The sequence below is a fragment of the Peromyscus maniculatus genome, chromosome 2 (genome assembly GCF_049852395.1).
Source record: "Peromyscus maniculatus bairdii isolate BWxNUB_F1_BW_parent chromosome 2, HU_Pman_BW_mat_3.1, whole genome shotgun sequence".
In the NCBI taxonomy this organism is placed as follows: Eukaryota; Metazoa; Chordata; class Mammalia; order Rodentia; family Cricetidae; genus Peromyscus; species Peromyscus maniculatus.
The window spans coordinates 32,766,815-32,778,856 of NC_134853.1; the positions used below are offsets into that span (position 1 = coordinate 32,766,815).

Here is a 12,042-nt window from a genome sequence, read left to right on the forward strand (position 1 = left end):
CTCACACTGTGCTAAAAACTCCACAGACATCATCACATTTAATTCTCGTAATAATCCTGGGAAATTGGTACATTTATTATCCTCAGGAAACTAGAGTTTAGTGAAATAAGTACACTAAATGACTTAAGGAAAGACTGAAGAGCCATGAAAATGGAGCTCTTGGTGCACATGAAGCCACTGTCCTCAAAGCTCCATGTTCCTGCCCCCATCAGCATCCTCTGCCAGGGATGAGAGACCTGATGGGACCATAGGCTGTGGCCATTACATGGAGTAGCAGGGGTGTAAGGTGGCACAGCAAAGAAGCATGCTGGCATCTCCTCCACTCTTATTCTTAGACTTGAATTCATAGTTAACGGAATAACTACATTACGATCTAAGAGTCCAATCAATGTAAAAAGCTGATTGAAACCAACCTATGAGTCTGCATCATTTTTATTTTATGACTCATCTCTGAACTGGTTTTTGGTTTACTTTTGTTTAATTCACCAATCATTCCCCAGTTTATGGGCTTTATTTTTTTGTGACCATTGATTTTTAACTCTCTGGTAAGAACTGAAGCTGTAACCTTGAAGCTTTGTTCTAAGTGCAGATCTTATCAAACTTAAACTCTGAAATATTTCCTCACTGAGCTAAGTCTTCCAACCATAATTTCCAAGAAAAAGGGACAGCCTAGTGTAACAGAAGTCAAGGTAGCAAAGACACTAAACACAGGCAGTTCCAAAGCTCCTTGCGAAGATGGCCGTGTTCCTTCACTATGACCCACTGTCCCCACAAACCTGTCTAAAGTGGAAGGGGAGAGAACAAGTCACGGGCGTGAAAGACTGCCCGGTGCGGTGCCTTACCGCGCCATCAGACACTTCCCTGAAGATTCTGACTTGTCTCCTTCAGGAGGAGAGCCTCCCTCCGTGGCCTCCAGAAGTGCTCTTTCACAGGAATGCCTCTGCAGCTTGCTCGCAGTGAGAACACAGTCAACTCTGGCATGGGTCAGTGTAAGCGCCCAGCTCTGTCCCTGTGTGTGCTTAAAGGTGGTCTGCAGGTCTGCTGCTTGAACTTCAGAGGATGGTGAGAGCAAGGTAAATGTTCTAACTTGGTTCTCCACTGCTCACTTCTGGGGACCTCCAAAGTTTAGTATCTCCTCACACAGAACAAAGCTTTTAAATTACTGGGGAAATGCTGGAGATATGGCTCAGAGGTGAGCACCCAGGTTCAGTTCCTAGCACCCATCTGACAACCATGTGTAATTCCAGTTCCAGGAAATACGATGCCCTCTTCTGATTTCTGCAGGCACCAGTCACACATGTGGTACATACACACACATGCAGAAAAAGAAAAAAGAAAAACAACAACACTCATACATATAAATAAAAATAAACTATTTTTAATTAAGTTAATGGTGAGACAAACATGTTTGTTTGTTTTATAATTAAAAAGAATGTTCAGGCTATAAGAATATATATCAAGAAACACGATCTAAAAATTGGTTTTGCCGGGCAGTGGTGGCACACACCTTTAATCTCAACACTTGGGAAGCAGAGGCAGGTGGATGTGAGGCAGTCTGGTCTACAGAGTGAGTTCCAACTACACACAGAGACCCTGTCTTGAAGGGGGCGGGGGGGGGGGGGGGGGGGCAATCGAACTTTAATTCCAACATCCCTGTATTCAGTAAGAATTCTAAGTCTATCTGCTCCCCTTCACTGATGTGTGATCTAGTAGTCTAAAGTTCTTTGTCACATCATTACCAGGGAAACACACCTGCAATCTCCTAATTCCCTGAGCCAGGCTGCTAGAAGCCCAGAAAACAAGTGTGTGAGGACATGATTCTGGGTGCCCTGGCCTACCCGGAGACAGGCTGATCGAGAGTTCTGTTCCCAGAACTGCCTCAGGACAGTGTCCTTCAGAAACCCTCCCAGGTTTCCCAACGTGCCTCCTTGCCCTACCACCATATCCTCCACTCTTCACACCCTGTGGACCAAATAAACAAAACACAAGCTCCTGGGATTAACAACGCTTGCTCATACCTTAAAGCACCAGCTTTTGCTTACATAATACTTACTAAGGTCTTAAGAATCTCTTGAAACCTACTATGATGCCGAATTACTTACAATTTAAAAACAAAACAAAACCCAAACAGAAAGGTATGGAGAACAGGTCAAGTCAAGTAGCTCAGAAACAGTGCCCTCTTCATTAAGGACTCCAGAGAGCGTTCAGTTTACTGCCTGAGCCATGACCTTCATTCAAACATTAAAACAGGCAAGGAACCACCTTGCAGCCTTGCCTGGCTGTCACTTTCACTGTATTGGAAACGGCCCAGAAAAAAAGCTGGAATCATGGCCTTCTGTATCCATGTCAACTCTGTGAAACTGTGTGTGTCAACTTCTCGTAATTTCTCCTCCATGCTTAAGTGTAAAGAGGGGGAAAAATTACAGGAAAACATTCTAGGACTAAGTAAAGAAAAAACTGAAATAAAATGAGACCTCACTCTGGATGCTGCCCCGAGAACTACACTCAGGTACTAAGAAGGCTCTCTGTTTGCCAGGCAAAAAAGTACAACCTACTCCCTGGCTTCTTCACCGATTTTAAACCACGGGGTGAGGGCTGCCTCAAGGGAAGGCAAGGGCAATCTCTCTGTGGTCCCTAGAACCATCGACAGATTTACATCTCCCACTAGGGAGCTTGCACAGTAACATTAGGGCATCGAGACTTATGGTAACTTCTCCAGGTCAGTGTTACTACGGTGGTTTTCTCTAACTTCCTCCCAACCCACTTATTAATGCTTTCCCAACCAACTATGTTCTACAGTACTAAAGATTCCCCTTCTAAATGGTGGCTAAAATAAAGAATAAACAAGCAGAGAATGGAAGGTATAGATGGGCAAAAGATTTCTAGTCAAAATGAGGCTTTTCCCTACCCTTGGAGAACCACTTTCAAGAGGAAACAAGGAACAGTATTACAGACAGCACCAGAGAGCAGGCCTGTACCGACGGAGAAATTTCACTGCTCACAGCATCCACCCACCACTTCAACCTAAAATCTTGACAACGACTAGAAGCTTCCTTCCACACAGTGAGTTCTTCCAGAAGACAGACACCACTAAGCCTTCCTAGAGTTCAAGCAAATGAAATCTCAGTGACCTACCTTTCAAGAACTAATGACGAGAACTCTCACACGTTCGAGCCTTTCAATCTCTTGATGCTCCCTAGCAACACAAATACTTGTTCGTCCTTAGAAAGAACGGGAGCTCCTGTCCTGGAGGCCTCCTACCGTAACCACAATAACCACTCTGCGGCCTGTCTGTAATGTGCATAAACTTATTGTACTGAGTTTCTGAAGGAAGGCCTGGCTGGTTCCAAAGTTGCTCAGTATGGCACCCACCAGCCGTATGTCTGCTGAGCCCCCAAAGCAGAGCTAGAGCAACTCCAACTATGAAAAATACAAGACTGCAAATACATGTCACTAATTTTTAGAGTTAGAAATTATATTTGGAAAAAATCTTAACACTTTGGGTGGGTTAAATGCTTTATTAATGTTTTGTTAATTTTAATTTGGCCACTAGAAAAATCTCAAATAGCACATTGTAAATAAGCAATTCCTGATATATATCCACTGTAAAGCACTAACATAGAATAAAATAAATACGTGAGAAATGTTGGCAGAATATTATATTCAAATAACGAAATTCCCTACCTACCTAAATGGAAGCCTTTGCCTCCCCCTCCACCTAATGCCACACTGTCAATCACTGCCTTAATAAAGTGCTTGGGGAGAGCAAATGATAAATTTTCTAAAATGGAGTTAAATGGAGGCAGCCAAGATACAAGATGAGATTGCAGTATCTAACAATGGACTCTTTGCCAGGAATGAAGGCTATATCAGCACTCAGGGACAGAAGATAGAGGATCATATGTTTGAGGCTAGCCTGGGCTACACACAGTGAGTTTGAAGCTAGTCTGACCTACAAAGCAAGACCTCTGTCTCAAAAATATTTAAAACTTGGATACTATGGGTTTGGAGATATGGCTCAGTATTAAGAACACTTGCTGCCCTTGAGGAGGACCCAAATTCCATTCCCAACAACCCCATGGTGACTCACAACCTTCTATAACCCCCGTTAGAGTGAAATGACAGCCTCTTCCAGCCACCATGGGCTTCTGCATGCATGTGGCGCACTTAAACTTACATAGGCACATACAGTTAATAAAAGTCACGTGGCTTCTTGGGATGTCTAGCAGTGGCCTAATATCCAACTTTAAAGACAACTAAAAAAACTAAACCAGCAGTTCTCAACCTATGGGTCACAACCCCTTTGAGGATCAAATATCAGATGTCCTGCATATCCGTGTTCACATTACAATTCATAACAGTAGCAAAATGCGTTATGAAGTAGAATGAAATAATTTTATGGTTGGGAGTCACCACCACATGATGGACTACATTAAAGGGTTGCAGCATTAGGAAAGTTGGGAAGCACTGAACTAAACAAACTCTGTCAGATTTGATTGTCATAGAAAACAGTTCTTTTTCACAAAACAGAAGCCAGCTAAGAGACACAGCTGTCTCGGAGGCATCTGTGCTTCAGTCTAAGGGCTTTCAGTCTATGCTTGGCACTGTCTATTTTGATTCACGAAAATCCTGACCTCTGAGGAAAATCAGCTCTGGGGAGGAGGAAATGTCAAGAGAGAAGACGGTGGTGGGAGATTGCTCATGAAGCCGAAGCGTATGAAAAGCAGTCAGAAGGAGGACGTCATGAAAGTCATGAGGCTGCTACAGGCAAATGAAGGAAAAGGTAAAGCTTTTACCAATGGGTCATGAGGAAGTATCCGAACCCAGCAAGCCGGGAACAGTGCTTCCCACAGAGGGCCAGCTGCTCCACGCAGGTTTAAGTGGAGGCCTGTTCTCTGCAGGTGTGCGCACACAGAAACATCCCTAAATGCTACTTTTGTTTAAAGCTGGCTTTATGCACAGCAACTTTAATTTCCCATCTTGCTCAGACAACTTTAAAGCTGTCAAAGCATGAGCAGCGTCACAGGCAGCAGTCACAGATGCACTTGCCTGTCACTAAAAAGGCTCTTTCTGTCTATTTTCTAATTACAACTCCAATGCATATGGCTTGAGCTGTATGGCCAACTTTTCCCACTGATTCACTAGATGGTTGCCAATGATTCTACCCACATTGGGTAAATGCAGTGTCAAGAAAGGACTAACTCAAGCTTCCAGGGAAAGGATTTGCAAAAGGCTTTTAAAACTGCTCTCCAGTTGCCACAGAAAGTCATTTTTTAAAAGTACCACTGATTCTTCTAGAGCTTTTATGTATTTCTAGAAATCGGGGGGGGGGGGGGGGGGGGCACAGGAGCATTATTACCCACTGTCAAGCCCTTGTTCTCCTTTATGGTGAAAAAATTAAGGACCAAATTAAGGAAAGGAACATAAATACATCAACATTACACTGATCCCAGAACACAATGATTTAGATCCTAAAAACTCCACCAGAACTTTCCACCTGGGAGAATAACCCAGGAACTGGAAATCTCAGGGACTGTGCAGCAAAAACCATTCAGCAGCCTGGACTTGCCTCTAACCTGATGGACAATCCATTTAGATAGGCTTCAAATGAACAAGATTCTCCTGGTGCACAGTGCACATCAGTCTATTCTGACTAACCCTCCCTTATTCTCCTCACATTTAGCGATGCCGTCCTGTGCCATATCCACTCTGCAAACCTCCCAGGAACAGAGTGTGTCCTGTGCCTCAGTGCCACACGTCAGTCCATGAGCTATGCAAGGCCTGTGCCATTCTGTCATTTTTGTCCTCACAGCTTTCTAAGCCTTCAACTGTCCCCCACCACCTCTATCCATCCTCATCCTCCCCTCAGCTCAGACTGATCCTCCAAGTCTCCACACGGACAGTTACTTTCCCCAAGACACCTTTAGGATGGGTCTCTATCCTTTTCATGAATATCTTCACTTGGACTCCTAAGGCATAGAGGGTGCAGGGTGCCTCCATTGCTTGAGAAATGTTCCCTGAACAAAGAAAAGTCAAACCACGACAATAATGTTTGACCCTGAAATCAGTGAAGCTAATTGTAAACTTGGCAACAGGTAATCCTGAACACTTTCTACATGACAGTGTATTGTTTGGGGGTTCCACTGTGCGTTTACAAGATGTTACTGCTAATATTCCCATGCTTCCAGGTAGGTAGAAAAATCCCACTCTTTAGATAATGAAATCGAGGCCCTGAGGCTAAGGAAGTTGCTCAAGGCAGGGGTATAAAATTTGTGGCACTACCACCAAAAGCTCAGGCTCCAAGCCTATACTCTCCTTCATACCATTATTTCTAAATACTATGGCAGGGGCCCCTGGAGGGTTTGGGATAGCAGCACTTACTTTTACAGGACACTGAGTTTATGCTTTCTCTCCATGCAAAGAGGCAGTGGACTGGTCCAGGACTGTGATTCGCACAGATGGCACAGGAAAAGGGGTGGGGAGCGGAACCCGGGGACTTGCACATACCAAGTATCTGTTCTAGCTTTGAACTTGAGTCTGAATTTCTAAGGCAGTACCATAGCAATACAAATAACCCACATAATGTAAATTTTGTGGAGTTTACATGCCCCAATAATTTTTTATAGATGTTCACGAATCTGAAAAGGCTTCAAAACCATTTGTATAAGCTACTGAAAAAGAAATGCAAGCTATAGTTTTCATTTCCCTATAAATCTTACCAAAATACCAAGTCTAGAGTTTCAATAACGAATGTCAATGAACAATAATGTAGTTTTGTAAATTTTCAATCAATAAACCTTTTGATTCCACACTTTACCTTTATAAGAAAGAATAAAAAAAGGAATCTCTAGATATATTTAAGCATTATGCAATTCATAAAGGACCTAATCAGAACCTATAAAATATTTAAGAAATACAACTTGCTTTTTAAAAGTGGAAAAATTAGCCAGGTAGTGGTGGCTCACACCTTTAATCCTAGCACTTGGGAGGGAGAGGCAGGCAGATCTCTGTGTGCTTGAGACCAGCGTGGTCTACAGAGCGAGTTCAAGTTCCACAACACCCAGAGCTGTTACACAGAGAAAAAAACTGAAGAAAAAAAAAGGTGCAAAAACTCAATTCAACAAGTCTGTACGAATATGGTTGGCAAATTACATGCTTATTTCAAACTAATGGAATAGCTTCCCAGATGCCCAGCACAATCTGGAACTCCATCACATATGAAATTCAGTGTGGATTTAATGATTCTAAAGCAAAGCACAATTAGAAAGATATACTTGCTAGGGCCCAGGATGAGTCACCCAGAAAGAGAAAATTCTAGATAACATGAGAGCATTCTGAATTAACCACACAATCAACCTCCTCACATCCAGCAACATGGGGGGTGCCTGGCTGCACAAATAAAAAATTTACTATTTCATGACTTAGGTGAAACCTAATTGTATTTTATCTGTTTAAGATAAAATTAATTATATATTTTATCCACACATACAACCACAATTATAAAAAGAAGCCTGAGTGTCAGAGGGTCATAACTACAACCGGGAGAAGCATGGACATAGCCCAGGGAGTCTGTAACCCCCACCGAATCCTAGCATTTGGGACTAGTACCATTTTTCTTGTGTTATGAAAGCATCGGGTTCAGGGAGGTGAAATCACTTGTCCGATACCACCAAGCTGCATAGGGGAGAGCAGAGATTCAAATACCCTTCTAACTTCATTTTCAGAACTACTGATTGCCCCAGAATCTGAAGAGGATCCAAAGTTAAACACAAATAGTGAAGTAAATACCAGGAAAAATACAAACAAAACTGAACCCGCAAAGAAACACGGCTCAAACATCTGTGCCTACAACCTTGCAAAAGAGCTGAGTTTGTCTTTTGAGATGCCTGCTCAGAGAGCAATGCCCTGGGGGTCCCCAGATGATATCACCTAGCACTGGCCTCCAGCTCAGCAGCCAGAGTATCTGTCCTCTGAATACCTCTGGAAACCCTGAAAGCGGGAAAAGAGCAACCTCATCTGGGGACCACTACTGTCTTCTCAGCGAGCCCCTACAATCTGTGCTCCTACAATCTGTGCTCACCTTTCAACTGCTGGGGTGAAGAGTCAGAAACCAGCACTGTAGAGATAGATACCTTCTTTACTAAGAAAACTTCCGCTTCCGGGTATTAAAACTACTTCCCCAAAGCTAAGTCGCATGCATTTCTGCCTTGGAGGTACCCAGTTTGACTCACTTCAGGACAGCACCATCGAGTGTTTGACCCCGAGTAGACAGGAAGGGAAAACCTCGGTGCTGGCCCTGAAGCTGGCTCTCCGTCAGGACCTTCGGCTCTGAAGGCAGCTGCTCAGTTAATTGCCTTCCTATCTGGAATCTGAGTGCAGATTCCAGAATCCCTTTCCAGAAGGCTGCATTCTGTCCCACAGGAAGTCTGCTCTGCCCCGCGCTGGGTGGGTATGCTGGGCTACCTCGGCAGCGCTCCTGAGCCACTGGATGTACCAGACTGGAGTAACTGTACCTTCGCTCTGGCAGCCCGGTGAAAGGTTTCCAAACGCCGACACTAGGTTTCTCCTCCGATGCAATAAGGCCGAATTAAAAGTCCAGGTTTGATGAGCAAAGAACCCCCTGGTGATTCTCAGAGGTATAAAAAGCAGGAGAGAAAACACATGTGTCTTAAATACCATGTAGGCGTGGTCTTGAGCATCTCCTGGGGAGGAGCCAATCCTTGGCGGGATTTTTGAGGGGAGGGGTCTGAAATGGGAGGAGTGGCCCCCGCAGGGAAGATTCCCAACACCAGGGCTTGCTGAAGCCTCAGCACTCTACTGGCCTTAGTATTGAATTCACCATGAGGGCAGGCCCTTTTCCTCAAACAGCTTCAACCTGTTCTGCTCCCAACTGTCTTTGCAAGCCTGGACAGGTGGTTCCCACTTCCGGCTGCTCCCCCATCTGTCCTACGGTGGTATGATCACCACTCCCAACTCCTCATCTAAGTTCAATTTCTTAAAACTGAATGCAAGATTCCAACAGCTCTCCCTGGCCCGAACCTTCCCACTGACCCATTTCTCCATGCAGAAAGCTCAACTCCAGGTGTATGTTTGGGGAATCACCTTAAACCCGCACGAAGTGTCTTCAGGGATCACTTCCCTAAGGTAAGTTCGACTGGAATTTCAAGCACTCATCCTTCACTGGGATTTCCTCTTCCGGGACATCTGTCACATAAGCACCCGTGATCTTTCACACTGTTTTGTTTTTCACACACAGGTCACGTTTTCCAATGATTAAGTCCATCAGGAAGAAGCAGTATGCCCTACAGCTCTGAAGTCCCCCACAGTGCCCCCACCCCCAAAAGACCTGCAGACCTGGGGGATGAATATGCACTCAGAAAAATCTGTTCATGAACACCACTTTTCACTGGTCAAGATCATGAAGACCAAATACATACGGGGGGGGGGGGGGGGGTGTTTTTGAGAAAGCTAACAAAATCTTAACTTACAAAAACACTGTGGCCCTTTGATGCTGGTACACAAATCTCAAACCAAATCCTATCAATTATCAATCACTGTCATTTCCTATACCTTAAATCCACACTCTCAACCGTTGGTAAATGAAGTACTATAGAAACACCTATTTCACAGCTTCCCACAGAAGGGATGCTAATGCACAAACTTTTACTGGAAGTCAAGTTTCAGTGCATTTTTCAAGCAGAGAAAGAGGGAGGGAGCGAGAGGAGGAAACAGATGGCAACAAAAGAAATCTTTCTCTGATGAGTGGGCCTAGTCTCAGTCCACTACATTATCCACAGATTTAGCACCTAGTACAATTCCCAGGGCATGGGGATTAAGGAATTCTTGAATGAATGAGCCAGTAAGTGAGTAAATAAAGTAAATAAAGGCAATAATGGGGGTGGAGGCAACCTACAAGCTAAAAACTCAAGGTGTTCATGAGGAAAGAGTTTCCATGACACGTATTAGACAAGTTTCTCACACGGCGGTGCGGGCCGGCTCTGCGTCTCCTTACCTGATGCACAGGCACTTTCTGCGGGGTATTCTGGGGTGACGGGTGGAGTTGTGCCCAAGGCTGGTGATGAGGGTGAGGAGGGGAAGACTGGTGCAGGCCTGGGTGGGGCTGTAGTGGAGGACAGGTTGGCAACTGCTGAAAAGACGGCTGACCAGGATGTTGCTGGCCGGGCATCAGTCGCTCCTGGATTGCCTGTGGGTCTGCAAGGCCCACACCAGGACAACCGTTTGGTCTCATGTGCCCGGTCAACTCCCTCGGGGCCGAGGACATGCCCATGAATGGACGAGGCTGCTGCATGTTTCTGGAGCCGATGTTCCTCTGTCCGAGTCCCATGGCACCAGGGGGCTGGTGAGATGGCTGAGGGTGGGGCATATTTGGATAACTGCCAACATCCATTGGCATCCCAGCACTTCCGGGCCTGACTTGTGGCGGAGGCGTGCCTGCTGGATTACTCATTGCTTTCATGGGTGACATGGGAGGTGGAGAGGCGTAAGTTCCCTGAGGCTGTGAAGGATGCATAGTTTGTGTGTTCATTTGGTTAAGTGAGCCACTGGCGTGGATGGGCTGCTGGTGCATTAGTCCTTGACCACTGTTTGATGGGAACCCTACAGCATTGGGGTATCTTGGTACGGACTGATTCATTGGAGTACTGTTTGTAAGGCCTAAATTTTGATTCATCCCTGTACTGTTAACTAATCCCTGATTTAGGTTACTGTAAGGGTATCGAGAATACTGCCCTGAGTTGTTTACAGTAGGGGAGGGGGCCGTCTGGCTCCGAGAACTAAAGTTAAGGGTTTGTGGCCTGACAGTCCCTTGCTGAGGAGGGTTTGGGGAGAATCTGGGACTGTGGGCAACGGATTCTCCGTGGAGAGCAGTAGGGGGGTGGTGGTGAAACTGCGGTACTGAGTGGCGCAGCGAAGGTGCCATGCTGGGGCTCTGCTGGGGCATGTGCGACAAGTGGGCCGGTCCTGAGGTGGCGATGAAAGGATTTCCCTGACTGAGGCCCTCTTGACCTTGGGAAAACTGGCTCATCCTCTGCTGTGGCTGGCCATGCTGCTGCATGGAAAAATCCCCACGTGCCATATAGCTGCCCATCTGCTGCATGTGCTGCGGGTGGCCCTGTGCCGGTGGCCCCGATGGAGCTGGCTGTGGTTGCTGTTGCTGGTAGGGGGCTCGTATCTGGTCTGGTACCTGAACAGCCCGAGGGCCCCACATGGAGCCGCTGTCCACAAAAGATTGCCCGTGCCTTTCATTCTGCATGCCAGGATAGACTCCCATCTGACTGCCGCCACTGCCTCCGTGCGGCACCTGGGGAACGGGAGGGGTGTGATACTGTGAGTGGGGAGATGCCAAGCCGTTCCCAGGGGCACTGCCCATCATCCTGTTAGGCTGATCCATCAGGTGCATCTTTTGTTCGTACTGATTATAATGATCAAAATGGGTCAACTTGGTTTGATTTTGATTCGTGGAAGGATGATGAAGAGGTGGCTGTAAGGAGGCGAAACCTTGGTCTATGGGCATCTGCTGACCCATGGGATTCACTGGGTTTTCAGGGTAGCCACATTCCCCAAGGCCTTCAAGGCCTTCACTGAATATATTCCCATCCTCGCCAAAAAGACTCATCATTCCTGGATCCGCCATCTTCTTCCAACACACGGCTCCCCCAAACACAGCTTGGGAGCTTGTCTGTGCTTCTTCACTGAGGTGCTTGTCCTCAAAGCCTATAATCCTTGACTAATCTTCTTCATGTCATTCTAAATTTCTTTAATTCTCTTGGACCCTGCAGTGTCAGGCGAAGTCTGGATATAGGTCCTAGAAGGGAGCGGGAGGTAGGAAGAAAGAAAAAAGAAAACAAAGAATTAGGAACAAATGATAAAAACTGCCAGTATTTTACACATTTGAATTTAGTTTCCATCAACAATACTAAGCTAGGCCCCTTGCTGAGCTGTATTTTACAAATCTAGTTCACTTTAAGGGAAACTCATTAGCTTCTACCAGACGCATTATGATCGGTTACGTAGAAAGCCAGC

The 12,042-nt window shown here is 45.7% G+C and overlaps 1 protein-coding gene across 5 annotated transcripts in view; it reads right to left on the reverse strand.

The window, feature by feature from the left end:
* The window catches only part of Chd7 (chromodomain helicase DNA binding protein 7), a 183,986-nt gene that overhangs the window by 113,145 nt on the left and 58,799 nt on the right, over nt 1–12,042 (reverse strand). For all 5 annotated transcript variants that reach the window (XM_076563932.1, XM_076563930.1, XM_076563931.1 and 2 more), the window contains exon 2: nt 10,013–11,824. In XM_076563932.1, coding sequence (XP_076420047.1) covers nt 10,013–11,653 — 1,641 coding nt within the window. In that variant the 5' untranslated portion in view covers nt 11,654–11,824. The remainder of the gene's footprint in view (nt 1–10,012; nt 11,825–12,042) is intronic.